Source organism: Ochotona princeps, chromosome 30, assembly GCF_030435755.1.
Source record: "Ochotona princeps isolate mOchPri1 chromosome 30, mOchPri1.hap1, whole genome shotgun sequence".
In the NCBI taxonomy this organism is placed as follows: Eukaryota; Metazoa; Chordata; class Mammalia; order Lagomorpha; family Ochotonidae; genus Ochotona; species Ochotona princeps.
The window spans coordinates 19,788,253-19,813,853 of NC_080861.1; the positions used below are offsets into that span (position 1 = coordinate 19,788,253).

Genomic DNA, 25,601 nt, shown 5'->3' on the forward strand with positions numbered 1-25,601 from the left:
TTGTTACTTGGAAGCACAAACTTAAACATTTTTGTTTGGTAAAGAGCCATTTAATGTTCAAAAATTTTGCTTTTATATTTGTTAGCAGGATTGAGAAAATAATTGCACTTAGCCATTTAATTCTTGGGATAAAGTTTAACAACGAAATCTAGTTTCTGTGCAGCAGCTTTTCCGAATGAAGTATTTTAGGAATTTGGATCATTCTAAATTTGACCAATTAATATATATGTCAATTGAATTTCTACTAATTTATAAATACTATTAGCTTTCTGAGCACAGCCTTTGTTCTCATGGCTCAATTATTTGGCTTCTACTTCTTCCAACCCAGCTTTTTTTTTTTATTAATTATTTCGCATTATGTGACAGTTTCATAGGCTCTGGGAATCCTTCCACCCCTCCCCACGCCCCTCCCCCCATGGTGGATTCCTCCACCTTGATGCAGTATTACAGTTCAAATTCAATCAAGATTCTTTCCTTGCAAACGTATACCAAGCATAGAGTCCAGCTACTTATTGTCCAGATGGGTTGAACAGTTTCTTGGGGAGACCATTTCTGGTCCGAAGTTAGAGTTGGTAGAATATCATCCCAGTCAATTAAGAGTCCCAACATAACATCAACAGCAATTTGCAATATTATGGAATTGACATGGTTTTGCGTAACCAGTATGTTAAAAAAAAAAAAAAAAGCAAGTCCTAACCACAACCTATGATTAACTCATTGACATTTCAATTTTAGTTTATATACAGGACCGGCTGCTATATACCTTAAAATGGCGATAAGGTACCATTCAGCTGTCTCGTGTCTATTTCATTTTAGTATTTAGCCATTTGTTGTGTTGAAGTACAATTTTGCTGTTCTTGGCAGATTTTAGGATAATCTAGACTGGTTTGTAACTCTAACAAGACATTTGTCGACAATTAAGGTGCAGAACATTTTTTTGGGGGGGGTGGGTGTGCAGGAAAATCCCCAACACCATGGTGAGGAGTGACTAATCTTTGTGTGTCCCACCCAGCGAGGCATGAGCCAATCCACGCCAGCTCTTTCCTGTCAGATTCAAAGCTCTACTTTTTGTTGTTTGTCTATTTATTTTAGGTTTTTTTTAGTTTGTATGATTGTTTGTTTGCTATGAGGGGTTTTCGAAGCGATCCCAATGGTCATCGCGAGGGAGGGTGGGGGTCCAGAGTTGGAACCAGGCTTGGACCAGAGAGAGCTCTCCTCCCTGGTCCCGAAGGACGTTTATTGTTCTTCTGTGTCTGCGGACCGCTCAGGGCTTCTGGTTGTCTTTCCGATGACGTTGGTTTCTGCACGGTAGTGTTTGGACTTCTTCCATCCCCTGCGGAAGCTCCGGTTGGGGGTGGGTGACCTCAGAATACTCGGCCTCCGAGGGCATCCAATTCCCTGTGGCCTCCTTGGCAGTTGGGATATAGTCCTTGTTGCTCGTATTAATAGTTTGTCAACCCAGCTTTTTTTAATGAACAAGAACATTTTATGCGTGTGTGTGCAGTTTCAGGGACTGTCAGCTTTGTTTTGTTTTCTTTATTTTTGTCACATTGCTTTTCCATGAGAGCACAGGGAGCATACCCCTTAGGGTCCAAATGGCAAAGTCAGAATGCTCGCTGTGTTCCAAACAATCTCAGTGCTGTGGTGGCAGCCCTCCACTGCGGTCCTCGCTGTAACTTGCTCAGGCTCCAGGTTTTAGCAGCACCCATGTACTGTTGACTGTCAATGACCCGCATCCTGTCTTTGATGTCTTTCTGGAGCTCAAGAACCAAATGTGGTAGAGTCCCATCATATGCCCACTTTGTTTCACAAATTTAATTATGAGTGTTTACAACAGTGAGGGGTGTGTGTGTGTGTGTGTGTGTGTGTGTATGAGAGAGTTTTAAATACTATGAGCAGTTCCACATTCCCATCTTCCAAACTCATTAATAATCAATCTGACCTTGAATGGATGTTAGGGTAGAATGCCCTGAATCTTCTGACAAGCTGCCATTAGAACTCATTATATTCTCCTGGAGTGATGTGATAGACTGTGCCAGGTTAGCCCTCAGTATATAAGAAAGGGGTGTACACAGCAAGAAAGATAGACAAATCTTTCTGCTTTACCAAATCTTAAAGCTTTATCTTGTTGGTATAGGATCAGGGGTCCTGGTGCCTGTGTTGATGGCTCTTGGTCTTTCTTACCCCAATTCCAGAATTTCACTGATCCAATGTGAGAAATGACTCAAGGACTTGCAGTTTTGCTTTTGCAACCCATAGTATTCGATTCTGCTTTCCTCTTGTTCATGTTCACCCAGTGGTGGCCTCATACCTACCCTCCCCAAGCCCCACATTGACATTCAACCAGTTCAGTTTGTCTTGCTCAAAGACTTGACGCTTGTGGCTTGGTATTAGACACTGGGCTTCTTTTGATCCCACCTCAGCACCCCACCTACCCCAAGATTCTCCAAGAATGTTGTCCTGCTTGGAGCTTGTCTACGTCAAAATGCCAGGTGTTGCCACAGTGGTGATCACGGCTTCTGATCTGCTTCACAGCCAACAGGTTCTCTAGATCCTCAGCTCAGCCTCAACCCTTGCAGACCAGGGCAGGCTGCATAGTCCCTATCTCCAGCTACTGTGTGAGGATCTACAGTTTATCTCTGCCCTGAAGATGATGAAGATGGATGACAGGTGCTACCCTGTGATCTTCCCAAACTCACACAACTTCCGGCCTTTCACTTCTGATTCTCTGGCTGCAATTGAGAAACGGCTCAGCATCCAAAAGGAGAAAAGGAAATCTGGAGACAAGACAGGGTCTGGATCTCCGCCTCGACCTCAGCTGGATCTAAAGGTCTCCAGGGAGTTGCCTAAGCTTTATGGTGACATTCCCCGTGACCTGATAGGGAAGCCACTGGAAGACTTGGATCCATTCTACAGGAATCATAAGGTACTTCCATGAGCATTCTGGGGTGGAGGCAGGGGCGTGTTGCCAGTTGATTTAAAATTGGGGTCACAGTTTCTTCAAACACTGACCTTAGGGCTGTATTTCTTTTTTATTGCCCCTCTCAATGTCCTGGGAACCCCTGTCAGTCCTCATTTTCTCTGTAACATACATGTTGCGGGGAGAAGGTGAGAGCGAGGGGTAGAAGATTAAAGCAGAGCAAAGAAAACACAGACGATGACAGCTGTAAAGAGGGACTGGACCAGCAGTCAGAGAAGTGAGGTGGAGGCTATTCCACTGATGCTCGCTTTTCTAATCTGCACAATGGGAATGATGCCTGGAATTCCTACCCTGCAGCAGGGATATACTAAGTTATAAAGCATTATATTGCCATAAATAATTCATGTCACTGTCCAGGAATGCCTATCTCAGTAATTAAATTTTATCGTGAAAAAAAAAATTCTTGGATAGAAAGCTTTCTAGTGTATTAAATGAGACTTATTAAGGCCATTTCAACACCTGACACTCAATAGAGCACCACAAATGGTTATCATGAATGGAATGATAACCACGCAGGCGCACACAGCTCGTGAGAAAACCCCATGCAAAAAATGTGAAAATGTTGGCATTCTATCCGCTCCAATGTGGTCCTTGCATGAAGTTCCTGAAAAGAGCTTCTGAGTGAGAAAATGGGAGTGCTTGGTTACCTGGCTGGCTTGTTAGAAGCCTGGGACTGTGAGAGCACCCCCTGAAGACTGCTCCTTTAGAAAAGGTTCTGAAGACCCAACCATCACCACCATTTCAGTGTATGACTCAGCAGAGAATGGAAAATCCATCTTACCCAGACACAGGTTGGAGAGGAAGGAGGATGGGAGCTTGTGGGAAGTATTAGGAATTACAAGACACTGAAAGCCCCCTTGTTTGGCACCATGAGGCCCTGACCTCCCAAAGAAAGTTCACCTGCTTGGCATGACCTTTAACTTGGAAAAACTTAGGCCTGTCGCACCAACTGGGACTGTATTTATAGAGAGATCAAGTGTAAGTGGAAAGGACAAGAAGGGGAAGATAGAGAAAGGAAGAACACTGCAATATTTCTCCTTTTTTCAGTTGCCAGGGAGGAGTTACCTGAGTGAGCCCTCCTGCTCAATACTGACAGGAGACCCATGTGCCAGGCAGCATCTTGGTATGCGTCGGGCTCCTTTCCAACCTGGACGGAGATTCCAGGAAAATCCTCCTGCCTGGTCCTCCCTTTCATTCATACAACATGACTCTTGTTTTGAGTTCTGCATGACCAGAACCCCTGTGGTTGGTGCTCTCAACAGCCATGCAAGGTGTATAGGGTTTTTATCATGGATGCCTCTTACAGAGGAGGAAACCAAAGCAAAGAAGGGTAAGTGCTATACCAAATCCAACATCACATTAGCGGTAGATCTGAGATTCAAGCCCAAGGGCTCTTTCTGTAATCACAGGCCATTTCCTCTCGTTCGAAGCTCCCATGTTCAAGAGTTACAGGGAGAAAAGTATCGAGATGTGCTAGAAAGCACTTTAGCAAGAATGGCCAGCACATACTGGTGCAGTCATGAGAACCCTGGCAAATATAATTAAAGACACCATTAGCTAAAATATTTAAAGTGATAGAAAAGACATGAATCAAATACCCAAAGCAGGGCCTTAAAGTTCCACCATGACTCTGGGATAGGGGGGAGTCTCCCTCCAAAATTCATTAGTCACAGGAAGCACACTAACGCTCTGGAGGTCTTGGGCACGTGGGCTGCCACCTAGAAGAACCCTGTTTCCTGAGTCATTGTACTGTGAAGGTGAAGGAAAACATTCAAATTCCCACCTTTCTCCTGGTCAGATGACCCTGGGCTGGTAAACTGCAGCAATTCATTGAAGAAGGGTTGGTGGTCAGCAGTGGCTGAGGTTGGGGTACTTGAGTTAAGTCAACACCTGCCCAACTTTCTTTAGGATTGTTTGCCACCTGCCCAACTTTCTTTAGGATTGTTTGCCATCTGAGAACATGCTGGATTCCATGGTCAAATGAGACTTTCCACAAATCTACAAGGAGCAGTGATATGGGGATGACAGAAATGAAGACCCTTACTCTGTGAAGGCCTCTGTGACTGACTGCCTTGGGGACAGATTAAGGGATAGCCAGATGACAGGAAAATGGAAAGAAAAGGATCTGATGTTAGATGGCTGTAGGTGCTATCATCGGAGGGCTGCTTCATTCACAGAGCCCAGGGTGAGCTGTTGGGAGGAAATGGGTTTGATGTTCTTCAATGAGGTCCACGTGGACACTTTGGGTGTGCAATGCAGATACGTCCTGTATTCGGCATCCCTGATACTATCCACTAAATCACACTGTGCATCTTTGTGATAGCAACCCAAAATACACATGCTTCCATCAGTCTTCTGTAGGGAGGGCATTAACTTCTCCAACTGGTTAAGAACCGCAGCTATGTTTGACCCAATTTGCATGGAAAGAATAGAACAGTAAGTCCTGGAATCTTGGTAATGTTCTTGAAGGTTTTCAAGGTTACAATTGGTTGACTAATGTAGAACTCTTCCAACGAGCCACAAAACCAAATGTTCCTAAGTTTTCATCAATGAGTAACATGGCTTAAAATAATTACTGAACGTGGATTTAAAACTCAATTTCCATGCCTTCTACCCTTCTGCTAGCTCGTATCCCTACAGAGATACATTCCACGAAGTCAACATTACAAAGTTTGTTTGCCCTTGTTATTACTCTATAACTCTATTTTGTGTATTTTCAAAGCTCGTGTTCTGGATCTTCAGGTTACTTCAAAGAGTGAATGAAACCCAAGTCATGTGGTGGTGTGGGGAGGTATTTGTCAGCTCTTGGAGTCACTAGAAATGGTCAGAAGATCAGAAAATATCTCGGGCTTCAGAATAACGGCTCTACAATCATTAGCTGGACTTCTGATAGCATGCCAAGCCAGGTCTCCACCCTTGCTTCCACTCAGCTTTCTCTAAATGAGCTCAGGATAAGTGATGCTTTGTCATTGAGTTTAATTTCTATTGTTGTTGTTTTTCAGACATTTATGGTGTTGAACAAAAAGAGAACCATCTACCGCTTTAGTGCCAAGCGCGCCTTGTTCATTTTTGGGCCTTTCAATTCCATCAGAAGTTTAGCCATTAGGATTTCAGTCCATTCATATCCTTTTTCTGAGTCCAGATCATGTCAAAAGACCATAAGTCCCATAGTGTGGTTGTTGAGTTTGTGCATACTGAGTTGCAACACACATTTATTCCTGTGACAAATATTGGCAGAGTACCAGACTTTGTAGCAGGAATTGAGCAGCCTTTAAGCAAGGTATGGCTGCTACCTTGGGCTTCTTGATCAGAGCAAAAGGTGGGCAATTTCTACAGTGAGATCACTACCGTGAAAATGATAGCATAGAGATTATTGCTGTGCTTGGGACTCAAGCAACTATAAACTGGCAGTCTGTGCACTGTATTGTTCTGGGTTTGTTCAGTGCTTACAATGTTAGTGACAATTTCTAACAGAGTCTAGTTGCCCAAGTTCTCAAAAAACAGAGCATTTGACAAGGCTAGGCCTCGCTCCCACCTGGCACAGACTGGTAAAATGAGAAACTGCTACCCGTTTTAGAGAGCCCTGCAGGCTTTGCCTACCTAAATCAACACCTTCCCCATGGCCCAGCATCAGCCTAATTCACACATTTATAGGACTGAAGATTTAACATGCAGATGTTGGTGGCAGTGATTAAGCCTGTTTGATTTGTGCAGTGGATGGGGGAGGCAATGGGCTATTTTAGACAAGAAAAGGGTGAAAAGGGCAGTAGGCAAAATATTGAGGACAACAGCAGTCATTTCTGCCAGGTTTTGCAGACACAAAACTGAGCCAGGATTCCTATTTAAGGAGGGAAGCATAAGGGGACAAAAACAAGAGCCCACTGAGGTTTGGGCCCCCAGCTGACTCTGCTTAAGCCTGAGCCCATGACGAGTTGCAAACCATGAACTGCCTGCAGAATCATGTAACCCTCTCGCAGGAGGCCAGAGTTTCAAATGCCTGAGTCAGCTAGACATGTGGAAGCCGGCATTTAGCCCTGCAGGTGGAAAAGCCTGTCCATTTGGTAGGGAACAGTTCTCCAGTTGAAGGGATGGTTTCGAGTTGTCACAGTCAAAGGACAAATGTGCCTGCAGAAAAGAAAGTCAGAAGGGATTCCTACAGCTTGCACGACAGGAACAGAGATCACGTGTCTGCCTGCCGTGTGTCTGCCTTGACAGCCGTGGGCCACGCTCTTCACCATCTTCATCATCAGCACGGTGGTCATCAACTGTGTGTTCATGGTGATCACTACAGAGAGCAACAGCACAGCCTCCAACATTCCTGAGTAAGTGTTTCTAAACCAGCAAACCTAGAGAAGATACTGTGATTGCGCTAAGGCTGAGAAAGACATGGCACTCATCATTCCCATTTCCTGATGCAAATGCTGGCAGGATCGGTTATATTTCTGTGCATTTTCTTCCCCCCCCCCCCCTCAGATTCACTTATTATTTTTATTGCAAAGTCAGATTTACAGAGGGAAGAAGGACAGAGAGAAAAGTCTTCCATCCACTGCTTCGCTCCCCAAATGACCACAGTGGCTGGAGTTGAGCTCATCTGAAACTAAGCCAGGAGCTTCTCCTGGGTCTCCCATGTGGTACAGGATCCCAAGGTTTTGGGCTGTCTTCTTCTGCTTTCCTAGACTACACACAGGGAGCCTGATAGAAAATGGAGCAGCCGGGACTCGAAGCAGCACCGACATGGGGTGCCAGTGCATGCAAGGCAAGGAATTTAGGTACTAGACACTAGGCTACTGCACCTGGTCTACGCATATTTCTTAGTGTCTTTAAATCATCCTTAAAGTTGCATTTGTAGTAAACAACACACATGTCATTTTATGTCTAGCTTTTAAGCCATCTTATTTGTTTTTCTTTTTTTAAAAAAGATTTATTTATTTTTATTACAAAGTCAGATATACAGAGAGGAGGAGAGACAGACAGGAAGATCTTCCGTCTGATGACCCACTCCCCAAGTGACTGCAATGGCCGGTGCTGCGCCGATCCAGAGCCAGGAGCCAGGAACTTCCTCCAGGTCTCCCACATGGGTGCAGGGTCCCAAAGCTTTGGGCCATCCTAGACTGCTTTCCCAGGTCACAAGCAGGGAGCTGGATGGGAAGCTGCCAGGACTAGAACCGGTGCCAATATGGGATTTTGGTGTGTTCAAAGTGAGGACTTTAGTCGCTAGGCCACGCTGCCGGGCCCTGCTGCTATTTTTCTAACTCCTTCAAATGTATACTTAGCTTATTTACCTGTTTACTTGTTTACTTATTTACTTCTAATTTCTCAATATAATTTGATTGAAATGAACTTTCCTCTTCATACTGCCTTGATTGTGTCCTGTAATTCTTCATATGTTGCATTGATGCCTTAATTTGTTTCAAGAAATTTTTTAATTTTCTCTTTGATTTCCTCTATAACCCATTGCTCATTTTGTAGCATATTATTCAGTCTCCAGATCTTTGCATGTCTTCTGGGGGGTATTTTGACTTTTTGGTCTCCAATTTTACTCCATGATGATATGAAAACGTGCATGGTATAATTTTGATTTATTTTAATTTGCTCAAGCTTGTTCAGTCGCCTATAAACTGATCAATCCTGGAGAACGTTCCATGTACTGATGGAAAAAAAAAGTGTATTCTGTGTCTTCAGGAAAAAAAATTCTGTAGATGTCAATTAAGTCCATTTGCTGTGTGCTGTAGTGTCTGGTCAGCTCTGTTGTTTCCTGGCTGAGTTTCTGTCTCATTGATATGTCAATTGATGTTAATGGGATATTAAGATCCTCCACTACTGTTTTGGAGTCCATGTCTCCCTTAAATGTGTTAATATTTGTTTCGCATAGCTAGGTACCCTAGCATTTGGTACATATATTTATTATTGTGATCTCTTCTCGTTAAATCAGTCCTTCGATCATTATGTGGTGTCCTTCCTAATCTTTAATATTTTTCACCTCAATGTCTGTGTTATCTGATATAGGATGGCTATGCCAGCTCATTTTTTTTCCCATTAATCTGGAATATCTTTTTCCATCTTTCACTTACAGTTTCTGTGTATCTTTGTTGGTTAGATGTGTCTTCCAGGCAACAAATAGATGGGTTTTGTTTTTGGGTCCAGTCTGCTGATTTCTAATGTTTGATTGATGAGTTAAGTCCATTTACATTCAGGTTTAATACCATTAGGTAGCAATTTGGTCCTGTCATTATAGCAATGGGAGGTTCATTGCTTGATTTAGTCTTTTTTTTTTTTTTTTGTCGTTTTACTGAAATGTTCTCCATGTTTGTCTTTGGGTTTAGAAGGTGCTCTTCCTTTTCTCTGTCAAGAGAACATCTTTGAGTATCATTTGTAGGACAGTTCCGGAAGAGGCATATTCCTTGAGCTTATTTTTACTGTTAAAATTTTTCTTTCATTTTCAAAGACAAAGGAAAGCTTTTCTGGGTAAACTATTCTGGGCTGGCAATTTTTCACCTTTAAAATCTGGATGATGCTACTGCATTCTCTTCTGAATGATCTTTCCTCTGAAAGATCAGCTATGAGTCTGATTGGGACTCTTCTATATATTAATTGATTTTTTCATATGCATATTTAAGGATCTTTTTCTTATATTCAACTGAAGAGGGTTTGATACCATATATCATGGCAAAGATTGTTTTTGGTCAACCTAATTGGGAGTTCTGTGTCCTACCTGTATGTTGTTTCCCAATTCTTTCTTTGTATTAGGGGAGTTATGTTTTTTTATTTCATTGAATACATCTTTAAATCCAGTTTTTCTCTGTGTGCCTTCAGGAACTCCCATAACTGTTATGTTTAGCCTTTTAATACTGTCTTTTAATTCTTGAGTACCTTTTTTTTTTTTTTTTTTTGGCTGGAGTCAAATTGTTTCTCCAATGCGGCAAGAAATGTCTTCCAATTCTGAGATTCTTTCTTCTGCCTCCCTCATTCCATTACTGAGAGTTTCCATGGAATTTTGAACTTGCTCCCTTGTGTTCTTAATGTCTAACATATTCACTTTTTAAAATCCTTGTTATTTCCTGTATAACATATTCCTTAAGTTTTTTGATTCTTGTATGTGCTTTTCATTGTTGACAATAAGCTTTATAACAGGTTTAAAAATTCTTTATCCTCCATTTTCTCGATGTCTTTCTCAGTTAACTCTGAGGTTGACTGAGGTTGCCTGATTGCACTATTTCACTTAACATGACGTTCTCCAGTTCCATCGCTGCCACTGCAAAGGACAGAATTCCATCTTTCTCTTTTTAAAGATAGATATGTAAGCATAGCACATCTTTTCAATCCATTCATGTGATGGTGGACACCTTGACTGATTCCATTTCTTAGCTGTTGTGAATAATACAGTGAGGCAATTTATCTTTTTGATAGAATGAATATAGCTAATAGTGAAATTACTGTATTTGGCAGTTCTGGTTATTGTAAAGAAGTCATCCTACTGTTTTCCATAATGGCTTTAATAATTTATAGCATTCCATTTTCTCCACATCCTCTGCACTATTTCTTTTTATATATGTTATAAAAGTATATTATAATATATAATTTATATATAATCATACATAAGTTATTTATATAGATTTATATATGATTGTTCACATATATTTATATATTTATATATATGATTTTATATATATAATTATATATAGTCAACGATTACATCATTTTGGTTTTTTTATTATTTTTATTTATTATTTTTAATTCGTTAATTACATTGTATTATGTGACACAATTACATAGATACTTGGATTCTCCCCACCCCTCCCCAAACCCTCCCACCATGGTGGATTCCTCCACCTTGTTGCATAACTACAGTTCAAGTTCAGTTGAGATTCCCCCATTGCAAGCATATATCAAACATAGAGTCCAGCATCTTATTGTCCAGTCAAGTTCAACGGCTTCTTAGGTATACCCTCTCTGGTCTGAAGACAGAGCCAGCAGAGTATCATCCCGATCAATTAAAAACTCCAACATACCATCAGCAAAAATTTACATCATTATGGAATAAATTGACATAGTAATGAGTAACCAATATGTTTTGACTTTCACTTCTCTGATGGCTAGTGCATTGAGTACTTTTGCATACACTGTGGGAAAATTTTTTTTTTATGAAAACTGCATATTTGGAGAGAACCTTTTCAGTTTGATAGTCTCATTATATAGTTTTGGCTATGTTGCCTGCTCTTTTGGGATCTTCCAAAAGAAATGTCATTGCTTACAAAATGTCTGTAAGTGTGTTTTTGTTCTATATACTTTCAGGTCTCCCATGTGAGTGCAGGGTCCTAAGGCTTTGGGTCGTCCTCGACTGCTTCCCCAGGCCACAAGCAGGGAGCTAGATGGGAAGTGGAGCTGCCGGGATTAGAACCGGCGCCCATATGGGATCCCAGTGCATGCAAAGCAGTTTAGTCACTAGGCTATCACACTGGGCCCAAAATTTGTATAAGTGTTACCTCTATGTTTTCCTTTGGAACTTTGATAATTCTGAGGGTTTTAAAAATATTTTTCTTTTACTTTATACAGTTCCATAGGCTCAGGGATTTTCCCTCCAACCCTCCCCACTGTTTTCCAACATATTATTACAATAGTCTACTCCTTTAACAACAGTCACAACACTGTCCTTCTACTGTTTAAATAATCATGGCATTATAGTTATAGAGCATGATAGAGAGAACAGCATCCTATTGTGAAGACATATTTAATGGTTTCATTGGGGAGCCACCTTTTACTCAGGAGTAGAGATGTGTACTGGGCTGTGTCTTTCCTTGTCAGTATAATAATCTCCATTAAACTATTCCTCTAGATGAATATATGTATGTACAGATTTACCTGTGTAACTATCTTGTATGTTGCATGAAAATTGCCTTACATAAGAGTTAATATATGATATTTGTCCTTTTGGGATTACCTTATTTTACTAGGAAAATGGTCTCTAGTTGGAAAACCATTTAATTGTAAATGGTAGAATTTAGTTTTTTTGAATGGCTGGATGGTACTCCATAGAGTAGATTGTACCAGTTTCTTTATTCACTATTCTTTCAATGGGCATCCGGGCTGTTTCTATGTGTTCACTATTGTCAATTGTACAGCTGTAAATATAGGATTACAAATCCATTTCTCATATAAAGATTTCATTTCTTTTGGATATAGTCTCAGAAGTGGGATAGCGGGGTCACACAGCAGGTCAATTTTCCAGTGTATTAGCACTCCCCATACAGACTTGCATAGTGGTTGTACTAGCCTACAGTCCCAGCAACAGTAAAGGAGGGTACCTTTTTCCCCACACCCATGTCAGTAAGTGTAGCTAGTAGAGTTCTGAATGTGGGCCACTCTCACTGGTGTTAAATGGAACTTCAATGTGGTTTCCATTTGTATCTCCCTGATAGTAGGGACCCTGAGCATTTTTTTCTATGTCTATTAATCATTTAAACCTTGTTAGTTAGAAAAATGTCTGCTCATTTCATTTGCCCATTTCTTTGGTCATTGAAGTTTCTGAAACTCCTGGATATTGCTTCTCTACCTGTTGTTTAGTGTGCAAAGTTTGCTTCCATTCTGTTGGTTGCGTCTTCACTTTGTTTAACATTTTCTTTGCTATACAGAAGCTTTTTAGTTCGATGTAGTCCTATTTGTTTATTTTGGCTTCGATTGCCTGTGCTTTTGGTGATTTTTGCAAGAAGTCTTTCTCAATTACTATATCTTGGAGGATGCGTCCTATTTTTCTTCTAATAGTTTGATGGTTTTTGGGTGCATATTTAGATTCTCAATTCATGCAGAGATGATTTTTTTTATAAGGGGAGACGTAGAGGTCTTGCTTCTTCTGCAAGCAGCTGTCCAATTGTCCCAACAGCATTTGTTGAAGAAACCAAACATTTTCCCTGGATTATTTTCAATTTTGTTGAAGATTAGTTGACTACACATGTGTGGGCTCCTTTCTGGAGTTTCCATTCTGTTCCATTGATCTTCTCCATTTCTGTACCAGTTCCAGACTGTTTTGATAGCCCTCAAGTCTGTCTTGAGGTCTGGAATTATGATTCCTCCAGGCTATTTTGTTCTTCAGGATAGCTTTGTCTGGCTTTTTGTGGTTTCTTGTGTTTCCAGATGAACTTTTGTATAATATTTTCTGTTTCTGAGAAGAATGTTGCGGCCTTTTGTTTGGGTCACATTGAACCTGTTTAAGACTTTCGGTAACATATGCGTTTCTATGATGATCCTGTCCATCGAGAAACATGGTAGGGTTCTCCATCTTCAATTTTGTCTTCTATTTCTTTTTTTTTAATGTTTTGTAATTTTTACCATAGAGGTCATCTACATCTTTGGTTAGGTTTATTCCAAGGTATTTAAGAGTTTTCTCTGCTATTTTAAATGGGAGTATAATTACCAGTGCTTTCCCAGCCATGCAGTTATTTGTGTATAATAGAGCCATCGATCTATATCCATTAATTTTGTATTCTGCTACTCTGCCAAATTGTCTTATGAGTACAATACTCTCTTGATTGAATCTTTGGTTCTCTTATGTAGAGATTCATGTCATCTACAATCAGGAAAAATTTTAAATTCTCATTTCCAATTTGAATCCATTTAATTTTTTTTTTTTGCTTAATACCTTTAGCAAAAATTACCAATACTGTATTGAATAGCAGTGGTGAAAGTGGATATCCTTGTTCTGCCTCAAATCTTAATGGAACAGCTTCCAGTCTTTTTCTATTTAGTATGATGCTGGCATTGGGCTTTGCATATACTATTTTGATTGCATTTTAGAATGTTCCTTCTACGTCTGTCTTGTTCCATCTTTTTAGCATTAAGTGGTGTTGGATTTTATCGAATGGCTTTTCTGCATCAATTAAAATAACACAATATTAATTTTTCAATTTGTTGATGTTGTCTATCACATTTATAGATTTGCAAACGTTAAAACATTCCTGCATGCCAGGTATAGATTCTACCTGGTCCAGGTGAATCACCCATCCTATGTGTTGTTGAATTTTGTTGGCTAGTATGTTGTTGAGCATTTTTGTGTCTATGTTCATTAGGGATATTTGTCTGTAGTCTCTTTTCCTGATGTGTTTTATCTAGTTTATGTACTCAGGTGATTTGGGTTTCATAGAAAATGTTTGGAAGGATTACCTCACTTTCCATCTTTTTGAATAGCTTGTAGAGATTGGGATAGCTTCTTGAAATGCTTGGTGGAATTGTGCAATATAGCCATCTGGTTTAGGGCCTTTCATGCTTGAGATGGGATGTAATTACTGATTCCACCTCTATCCTGGTTGTAGGTCTATTTAGATTATTAATTGCTTCATTATTCAATTTTGGTTATATGTGTCCAAAAATGTATCCATCTCTTTCGGTTCTTCTGATATGTTGGTGTATGATTGCTTGTAATAGTTCCTGATCACTCTATGCATGTCCTAATTTTCCATTGTTTTTATTTTTTTAAAGATTTGTTTATTTTTATTGGAAAGGCGGATATACAGAGAGGAGGAGAGACAGAGAGGAAGATATTCCGTCTGATGATTCACTCCCCAAGTGAGCCACAACAGCCGGTGCTGTGCAGATCCAAAGCTGGGAACCTGGAACCTCTTCCGGGTCTCCCACATGGGTGCAGGGTCCCAAAGCTTTGGGCCGTCCTCGACTGCTTTCCCAGGCCACAAGCAGGGAGCTGGATGGGAACTGGAGCAGCTGGGATTAGAACCGGCGTCCATACGGGATCCCGGGGCGCATTCAAGCTAATTTTCCATTGTTATATTTCCTATTATGTCTTTAATTCTATTGATTCATATAGTCTCCCTGCTTTCTTTGATATTGGATAATGTCAAATCTACAATGTTGATTTTCTCAAAGTATCAACTCTTTGATTCATTGATCTTATGTATTGCTCTTTTGGTTGCTGTTTAATTTCACTTCTTATTTTTACTATTTCTTTTTTCCTGATATTTTGATTGCCTTACTTTCTTGTGTGTGCCTTCAGATGTCTGCACAGCCTGTTTAATTCTTATTTCATAATTTTAAAAAATTCATCTTATTTAAAGGCTAATTGACAGAGATAAGTAGAGATAGAAAAAAGATCTTCCATCCACTGACTCCATCTCCAAGTTGCTACAATAGTTGGAGCTGAGCCAGTCTGAAGCCAGGAGCCAAGAACTTATTTTGGGTTTCCCACATGCATAGAGGGTCCCAAGGCTTTGATCCATCCTCCATTGCTTTCTCCAGCCACAAGCAGGGAGATAAATGGGACATGGAGCAGCCAGGACATGAACTGGCACTCATATGGGATCCCAGCAAGTGCGCCACTGGGCCATCATACCAGGCCCAGTTTTTTGATTTCTTAAGGTAAGCATCAGTTGAAATAAATTTTCCGCTTAGCACTGCCTTGGTTGAGTCCAATAAGTTTTGGTATGTTATGTTGATATGTTCATTTGCTTCAAGCAATGTGTTTAATTTCTTCTTTGTTTTTTCCTATAAGCCATGTAATATAGCAGCATATTATTCAGTCTTCAATTTTTGCATATCTTTTGGGGTATTTTGACTTGTTGGTCTCCAATTTCAGTACATGGTGGCCTGAGAAGATGCATGGTATGATTTTGATTTTTTTCATTTGCTGAGCCTTGTTTTGAGGTCTATAATATGATCAATCCAGGACGAGGTTCTACGTATTGATGAGAAAAAAGTGTGTTCTGTGTCTGCAGGATGAAAGGTTCTATAGACATCAATTAAGTCCATTAGTTCTGTTGTCTGGATGAGCTCTGTTGTTTCCTGGCTGAGTTTCTGTCTCATCGATCTGTCGCTGAGGTAAATGGAGTATTAACGTTCTCCACTATTATGGTATTGGAGTCTATTTCTCCCTTAAATCCATTAATATTTGTCTCATATAGCTAGATGATACCCTGATATTTGCTGCATATACATTTATTATGATGATCTCTTTTCACTGAGTGGATCCTTTGATCATATGTGGTGTTCCTCTTCATCTCTTAAAAAGTTTGCGCTTTCATGTTTATAGTATCTAATATAAGAATGGCTATGCCAGCTCATTTTTCCATTGGATTAGCCTGAAATATCCTTTTCCATCCTTTCATTCTCAGTTTCTACATATCTTTGTTGGTGAGATGTGTCTCCTGTAGGCAACAAATAGATGAGTTTGTTTTTGATCCAGTCTGCTAAGCTGATATTTGACTGATGAGTTTAAGCCATTCAAACCAGGGTTAATAGGTAGTGACTTGGTCCTATCTTTTTAGCAATAGATTGTTCATTGCTTGATTAGTCTTTTCTTTTCCTTTGTCATCTTACTTGAATGCTCTCCACATTTGCCTTTGGCTTTTGTAGATGCTATTTCTTTTTCTGTCTGGAGTACATCTGTAAGGGTCATTTACAGGGCAATTCCAGTAGAGGAGAAGTCTTAGAGGTTTTATCTGCTTTGTGTTTTCTTTCATTATGAAAGACAAAGGAAATATTTTCTAGGAAATTATTGTGGGCTGACAATTCTTTCCTTTGAGGATCCAGAATATGTCATTCTATTCTCTTCTGGTCCTTGGAGTTTCCTCTGACAGATCAGCTGTGTGTATGATTGGAGTTCCTATGTAAGTTATTTGATTCTTTGGTATACATATTCAAGTATCTTTTCTTTTTATTTTAAGATTTATTTATTTTTATTGAAAAGGCAGATAAACAGAGAGAAGAAGAGACAGAGAGGAAGATCTCCCATCCATTGATTCACTCTCCAAGTGGCCGCAAAAGACAGAGCTGCACTGATCTGAAGCCGGGAGCCCATCAGGTGCAGGGTCCCAAGGCATTGGGCCATCCTTTGTTGCTTTCCCAGGCCACAAGCAGTGAGCTGGATGGAAAGCAGGGCTGCCGGGATTAGAACTGGTGCCCAGATGGGATCCTGGCGTGTGCAAGATGAAGACCTTAGCCACTAGGTTGCTGTGCTGCACCCATCTTTTTCTTCTGTTTAACTGTAGAGAGCTTGATGATGTTGTGTCATGTGAAGAACACTTTTGGTCAACTCTATTCAAGTTCTGTGAGCTCCTGTATTTTGTTTCCCAATTATTTCTCCATATTCTTGGATTTCTCAATTTTTTTGTTTCATTAAACACATCTTTGAATCCGGTTTCTTTTTCTATGCCTTCTGGAGCTCCTGTAACTCTAATATTCAGCCTTTTAATTATTTCTGAATGCTTTTCTAAGCTTGACTCCGTTCCTCTTCCAGCTATATGATTGATTCTGAGTTATTATGGAAGGCTCCTTCCAATTCTGAGATTCTTCTGTGTCACTCATTTTATTATTGAACCTTCCACTGAAGTTTTAATTTGCTGTACTGTGTTCATTTTCAATAATCTGTTTTGATTTTGTTTCAATGTTGCTATATTCCTTAAATTCCTTGAACTCCTGTATGTGCTTCTCATTGGCTTTAAGGAGTTTTATAGCAATTAAAAAAATTTTTTTTATCTCAAGCTCCTTATTTTTTTCCTGAGTTAACTCTGATATTGTCACTGACTTTTTTTAAAGATTTATTATTATTGGAAAGCCGGATATACAGAGAGGAGGAGAGACAGAGAGAAGATCTTCCATCCAATGTTTCACTCCCCAAGTGAGCCACAATGGGCTGGTGGACGCTGATCCGATGCCGGGAACCAGGAACCTCTTCCGGGTCTCCCATGCGGGTGCAGGGTCTCAAGGCTTTGGGCCATCCTCTCCTGCTTTCCCAGGCCACAAGCAGGGAGCTGGATGGGAAGTGGAGCTGCCGGGATTAGAACCGGTGCCCATATGGGATCCCGGGGCTTTCAAGGCGAGGACTTTAGCCGCTAGGCCATGCCGCCGGGCCCTGTCACTGACCTTTTTCTCCTTTGCAGGGAAGGTTTCCGTAACCTTAACCATTCTGCCTATGTCTCTTCTTTTGCCCTTGATCATTGCAAATCTGATTAGTAGATTTCTCTCCTTGGGGATGGTTTAAAGCTGTATTGTCCACAAGACTACATGTCAACTTTCCTGATCCTGCTCAATGCTTGATTCACTTGCCATTGGCTGTGCTACTCCCTCCAGTGAGTTTCAATCCCAGTCTCCTGTGCCCTGCTTCTACCATGGTATCTGTAATGCCAGCTTCTGTCTCAACACCCTCCACTCCCTGTAATCCCATGCTGTGGCTATGTCATTGCTGCTCAGCCTTACTCCCATTCCTGGTTCCAGCACTATCCAGGATTAGGGAGACTTTAACTTAGATCACAGTATTGTCAGTAGTGTCCATTGCATAGATTTTTTCCCCCTCTTCTCTTCTTGCCTTAACCTACTGGCAATTAGGTCTGGCGGCATCCTACACCAATTTTTAATGCAACTTGTGGCTTGTGAAGTGTTATTGTTTACCTAGTGGCACCAGAGCATTGCACTGATCTGGAGGTGAGTTTTTTCCTGGTTTAGTGCACGCAGGGTTCACCGTTGTCCCTCCCCCAGAATATTCTACTCAGCACACAAAATGGTGTCTGATTTGGCACTGGTGGTAGTCAAATTCCAGTCATGAAATCCATCCTTTTCCCACACTCTACTGCTTGGGCTCTGCTACTCTGTTTCTGCTCATGGTCAGATTAAACAAATCAGCAGAATCTACAGTTTCTTGGCTGGATTCACGTCCTGAGTTCCTAGTGAACTGCTTTTCCCACCTGGCTGCCAGTGGCGCTCTAATCACTGCTGGGATCCTCTGCTCACTGTAGCACTACTCTGTTGTCTGCTGTGTCCCCATGTCCACTGGTTGTAGGTGTCCCTCTGCCCTTGGCTTGTCCTCTCAAAATTCTTGGGTGTTTGCCCTCTCTGTTTCACCTCAGCTAGTCCTTGCCTTTAAACATGTCCTCACAGTATCTTGCCATCTTTAAACTTCCTTTAGAAAGTCTTACAGTTTAGGTCTTTTTAGCCATCCTGATATTTCATTCTTGGTTAAAGTGAGAGTTAGTGTATAATTTCATCCTTCTACATATATGTGTCTAGTTTTGCTGGCAACATTTTAAAAAAATGCTCTTTTGCCTCCAATGAATGTTTATACTATTATTTTCAAAACTCGGTTGTGTGTTCAAGGACTGGTTTATGCATTCTCAGCTCTGTTAGTCTGTGTGTTTGTGTCATTAGTACACATGTCATTTACCATAGCTTTGTAATCTGTGTTGAAATTGTACCCAATTTGATATGTTTTGTTCAGAATGACATTAGTTTGGAATTTAGTTATTCAATGTGGGTTTTAGGAAGGTTTTGTTTTCTGATTTAGTGACAAATGCCATTAGTATATTTGTAAGAATAAAACCACACCAAAACAGCAATACTACCGAGATCAAAACAAAGATAAAACCAGGAGTTTTGGGGGTCTGCTTCCGAGCGAGGTTCACTGGTCCACGAGGAAATGGACTGTGGAAGTCGCACCCAGACAGAGGTGAGCACATTTTACGTAGTGGGGCTGTCGGGGCTTGAGGTAGAGTCATGTGTTGCTTTCTGATTGCTGGCTCCATTTGAATATGTTTCTGGGCAGTTTTCTCTGGTGGGAACTTTTGACGTTAGCCCGGGAATTTCTAGGGACAACCTGCCTGCCCCTTTGTTCCATCGGAAAGGCCTTCCGGGTTAACAGCATTTTAATGGGACAGCATTGAATTTGTAAATTGCTGCAATTTTTAAAAAAATTAGATGATATTTACATAATTGATCTGGGAGGGAAGGGTTAAGGGTTAGGGAAAAGTGAGTGTGATCCTCATTTCCAAATTTTCCTTTTCTTCTTCCTGCTTCTGGAGGAGAGGAGGAAATAAGGGGAGAAGCTTTACCCATCCTCCCAACCGCCTCAGTACCCAAGAATGGGAAATGGCCATGACCCGATATCAATCCAGGGTCCCCATGTGACACACTCTGAGGGTTCTGCCCACATGGTTTCGATTGTTCTGAAACATGGATCTTGTCAACTCATGGATAACAGAACTCTTCCCTTGTCTATTGGCTGACTTAGTTGACCTTAGTCTCAATCTGCCCAGATATTCATTGTCATCATTTGGCTAATGTAGTTGTCCAATTGGTTCTGTACTTGTTCTTTTGCATGGTGCCAGATGTCCTCTGCAGTCCCCATTGACTGCCATATCCTCTTTGTGGATCTGGGCCAGCCATCTGCTACTCCATCTTTTCTTGCAGATGGGCCCAAGGACCTAGCCAGGTGACTTGGACCCCACTGAATCTCCTGCCCCTAGAAGTCACAGACATAGCACCCAACATGCAGGGGTACCTAAGGGATTGGGTCAGGCAACCCAGGCCCAACTGGACCCCCATTCAGGGGCTCATGGACCCAGCACCCACTGCATAGGCAGTCCAAGGACCCAGGCCAGGTGACATAGAACCACTGCCACAGGAGCTCACAAACCTAGCACACACTGCACAAGTGGGCCCAAGGACCCAGGCCAGGTGACCAAGGCTCCACCAGAACCCAAGCCATGGAGCTCATGGACTCAGCACCCACCTGTGCAGACTGGCACAGAACCTGGGCCTGGAGACCTAAATCCTACTGAACCCTCCTCTCCAGGGGCTCACAAACCCAGCACCCACTGCCCTCAGATTGTCATGTATCACCTCACCTCAGCATCCATCAGTGGGTGCTGCAGTCTGGTTCTGTCCAGGCTGCCCTAGTTCCAGCTCATGCTGGTGGGTGCTGCAGCATAGCACAGCCCAGAGAGTCCCCCAGTCCCAGCCCTAATGTGAACTGGCTGGTGTTACAGTTTGACCTGGGCTGTCCTACACCTCATCTTAGTTCTCAGATCTGCCACCTGATGTTTAGAACTGGCCCAGCCTGGCATGCCCCCAGACTTGACCCACATGTATGCTGGCAGGTACTGTAATTTGGCCTGGCTTGGGCTGCTCCTTGCATTGGTCATCTTGTGCTTATCTGCAGGGAATGTATCTTGACAAAGGAGTTCTCCAAGCTTCTGTATCAGGTCTCCTCCTAGTGGCAGATGTCACACATACTGGTGGGTCCTTTGCCCAGATTGACTTTGTCTACCTCGTGTCCTGGAAAGAACAGTGTCCTTGCCCAACCAACCCACACTCATTCCTGTCCTTACTGTTGAGTGTTACAGCTGCGCCACACTTGGTCCACACCCATACACAGCTCTCATGTGGTTCAGGAGGAGTGAAGACCTAGCCCAGCTCATTCTACACCCATGCTGGCTCACACAAGTACCAGTGGGTGCTGGGCAGTAGCCCAGTCTGTCACTCCCCAGACCCAGTAACCATGTCCAGCCAAGCTTAATGCCCTCAATCTGGCTCTTGTGCTCACCAGTGGGAACCCCAACCCAGCTGGGATGTCCCCTTAGCTCTCCAACCAGGCCTGTTTCCAGCCACACAGCTTGCACATACCAACAGAGACTGTTGTTCTGCAGAGGTGAACCCACATACTAACCCACAGATTCTGCACCCAGACCTGATTCACTCATGTGCTGCTCAGTGTCATGACCCAGCCTTACATTAGCCATTCCCTGTTTTGACTCTCACTGGTTAGTATCGATAGCTAGCCCTGTCAGATAGGCCCCCAAGGTTACTGCAAATTTTAACAATGCTAATTTTACGAACACACAAATGAAGAATATCTTTCCATTTCTGTTAGTTTGTTTCTTTCATTGATGCTTTATAACATTCAGAAAATTTTCACTTCTTTGGTTAATTTTATTCCCCAGTATTGCTATTTTTGGTAATTACTGTAAGAATTCTTATTGATTTCTCTTTCCACAGAATCATGACTGTTATAAAAAGTACTGACTTTTCTTCGTATGGTGATTTTAATTTTTTTTCACTTTACTGAATTGATTTATCAATTTGACAGGTTTTTGGTGGGGTGTTTTAGACTTTTCTATGGACACAACACATCACCTGCAAACATGGCTATTTTGACTTTCTTCTTTCCACTTTTGTGACACTCGAGTTCTTTCTCTTTCCTAGTTGTGTTCTCTGATTCTCCCAGGAGTTCACTGAGTAACAGGGGAGAAAGTGTACATCTGTGTATTGTTTCAGATAAAGAGGAAATGCTTTCAACTTTTTCGCACTCAACTTGATATTTGTTGTAGATTTCTTATCCAAAGCCTTTAAATGTTGAGGTATATTTCTCTATATCTAATTTTGCAGAGTTTTTATACAGAAGAGATACTGACTCTCATCATGTTTTTTTTTTTTTCATGCATTGAGACGGCAGAGCGTTTGTTTTTCATGATGGTAGCGTGGTTTGTGATGTTTATCAGTGCATGAGTGTTGAACTAGACTTGCATCACTGGGATTAATCCTGCTTGACTGTGATGTATGATCGATTTGATGTAGTGTTTGGTTTGGCTTGCTAACAATTTGCTGAGAATTTTTGAATCTACAGTCATCAGGGATATTAGTTCATAGTGTTCTTTTCACATTGTATTTTTTTTTGACATTAGAGTAATGTTGGTATCATAAAAAGATTTTGCAGAGTTTTATTTTTTCAGTATCGTCGAACAGTTTGAAAAGACTGTTGGCTTCATTGTCATATGGTTCTTTATCATAATCTCTTATCCTTCGTATTTCAGTGTGTCAGTTTCATTCACTTGTGAAAAATCAGTTGGCTATAGATGGTATGGTTCATTTCTGTTCCATTGATCTTCATGTCTGTCTTTATGTCAGTTCCTTTTGATTAGTGCTTTACAGTACATCCCGAAGTCTGGCATTGTTGTGGTTGTTGCTTCAGATTGCTTCAGCTGTGATTTGAACAGAAGCTGGGAAAGGGGTATGACGTGTCCAAACGGACACAGGTGTGACCACACATTTTGGCAGCTCATGCAATCTTTTTTTTTTTTAAACAAATTATGAATCTCTCAAACTTGAACTGGAAAACAGTAAGTTTCCCTATAACCTGCCAGCACCAAATCAAGCCCATTCCCTAAGGATTTTCTTAAACCCGTGGCAGGACCTTTCCAGCCACTTTTAATCAAGAAAAATGAGAAAGATCACTTTAAACATCTGTTTATAATCTACACATAGCAATGTTAACTGCTGCTGTAGAAATCGCAGGCAGCAGAAACTGTCTGAAACCAGAGAATACTGATCTGTTAAATTCAAAATAAAATAGCACTCCATGTCTAAGAGAAGCAAATCCAAGCACAGGCAAGGCGAGCGCTTTAGCCACTAGGCTACCGTTCCGGGCTCGGAATGCTTTGTCTTGGTCTATTGAAATAATCATATGGATTTTTTTCTCATCTTGTTGATATGGTACACCACATTTATTGATTTGCATATGTTCTACTTCCCTGTAGACCAGGGTTAAATTCCCTCTGATATGAGTGAATGATCTTTCTAGTGTGTAGTTGGACTTGACTAGCTAGTTTTTTTTTTTTGAAGATTTTTGTTTCACTTGCATTTATTAAGGATACTGGTCTACAGTTGTCTCTCTCTTCGTATCATAAACAAGTTCTTAGATACCTTTTTAGATAAGAAATAAGACCTGTCATTTGGTTGATTGGAAGATGATGCTCCCTGCTCTGCTGCTGAATTTCATGGTGATATTTGTGTCACGTTTATTTATAATGCAGAACCCACGCCAGCATTTCTTGTAAGGCTGGCCTAGTAGTGATGAACTCTTTCAGTTTAAGCTTATTGTTCCTTCAACTTTAAGGGATATTTTTTTTTCTTGGAGTGATATTCTTTGATGGAAGACTTCTTTCTTTTCAGACCTTGAACATACCATCACATGCTTCAGCCTGCAGAGTTTCTGCGTGGTATCTGGCATCTGGTCAACCTGTGCTGGTTTGGAAGATACTAGGAGGGGAAATCATTCTAGAAACATAACCCAAAGGGGATACAGCCACCCCTCCCGGAAGTCTTGCTGCTGTGCAAACAGCTAATTGAGAGTTCAGGGGTGCAGGGGCTGCTGCTAGTGAGTTACTGCAGCTTCCTTGGAGGCCTCTGTGGTCAGCAGAGCAGGACCTGTGCAGATGGGTCAGGAGGAGGTCCAGCTCCCAGAGCAGCCCTCCACCCTGCCCAGCACTTGTGGTGAGATGAAGCGAACGCACTGTTTCCATTACAGGACATGGCAGCCCAAGTGGAAGCTCATTTCCTCTAAGGCTATTTTAACTGCTGAAAAATCCGTAAGGGAAATTTGTTTGAAGAACGTTGGTCTGGGCTACAAGAAGCGGTAGCCGGGAATGGGCGCAGGTGCCTGTTCTCTCTGGCAGCACTTAGCAATGGCTGGGAGGAAACTGTTAAGGCAGCACTCCTATAAGGAGGTCCACAGCATCTGCCTGGCAGGAGGAACCCCAGGCCATACCATGGGGCCCCCATTGGCCAGGCTTTATAGGAAAAAGAGACTGATGAAGTTCAGGAGGTGGCCAGGCTAAAAATGACAGCCTGTGGCTGCTGTCTCATTGGCTTGAAATGAGAAGAAAACATCCCACATATCTGTGATTATAACCCTTTAAGAAAGTACCTATAGGGCTCGGCAGCGTGGCCTAGTGGCTAAGGTCCTTGCCTTGATCCCATATGGCCGCTGGTTCTAACCCAGCAGCTCCACTTCCTCTCTATCTCTCCTCCTCTCAGTATATCTGACTTTGTAATAAAAAAATAAAATAAATCTTTAAAAAAAAAGAAAGTACCTATAGCATTGTACACCTGAGTTTACAGATGAGATTTCAAGGCATATTGTATTTAATCTGATGTTTTCATTTGTCTTCTGGAAGATGAGTAGCTCAGATGATGAGTGGAGCAGAGCGGAGCTTTGGCCCATGGCAACCTCTTGATGATTTCTGACTTTAGCTTTGGGAAGCTAATCCTGGGTAAAGATTCTATCAGGAAGCACTTCTTTTACTTTGAACTGACAGGTTATTTGATCAAATTGATTATTTTGATCTTCAAAGTAAAACTTGTGTGTGCATGCATACAAACCCAGACTTTTTGACTATTGGGGATTATAAGAAAAAAAAAAGATAGACTGTATTTTTGGAAGAAATAAGAGAAAAGGAAAATAAGATAGAGGGTAGGACAAATTAGGTAATTATGTAAAATTTAGAGAACAACACATTAAGATGGAGGGCTTTTAAAATGTTGGTTAAAAAAAAGTATGTACTACAAAAATCACATCATCACCATCTTTAAGTGAAATTAACTGCTCAGCACTTTAAAAAATATTTTATAATATGAGGGCTCTAATACTCAGGAAAACTAATCTCCCATTTTACTTTCCCTGCAGGTGCATCATGTAAGTGTTGTCCTATAGTGATTAGTGTGTTTGTGTGACTGGCTTACATTACTGACTTGAAGGTTCACTCATGTTGTAATGAGTGGTGATTTCCTGCCTTGTAAAATACGATTCATCGTCCGGCACAAGGAAACCAGATCTTGTTTATCGAGTCATTTAGGTTTCTTCCACCTCTTGAGTATTGTTAGCAGTGATGCTCTGTACATGGGTGCACAGAAACCTCGCTGAGACTCTAGATTCTGTTGTCAATTCTTCTGTGCGTTTACCTTGAAGTGTAATTTATGGAACATAGGCCAGGTCTGTTTTATATTTTTGGGAAAATCCTGTTTTATTTGCCATAGGAGTAACATTATGTTTCCACCCAATCAGTATTACATAGTG

The 25,601-nt window shown here is 41.3% G+C and overlaps 1 protein-coding gene across 1 annotated transcript in view; it reads left to right on the forward strand.

The window, feature by feature from the left end:
* The first annotated feature begins 2,659 nt into the window (after positions 1–2,659).
* SCN11A (sodium voltage-gated channel alpha subunit 11) overlaps positions 2,660–25,601 on the forward strand; it is a 92,792-nt gene continuing 69,850 nt past the window's right edge. The window contains exons 1-3 of the mRNA XM_058657032.1: positions 2,660–2,926; positions 5,983–6,101; positions 7,207–7,302. Coding sequence (XP_058513015.1) covers positions 2,660–2,926; positions 5,983–6,101; positions 7,207–7,302 — 482 coding nt within the window. The remainder of the gene's footprint in view (positions 2,927–5,982; positions 6,102–7,206; positions 7,303–25,601) is intronic.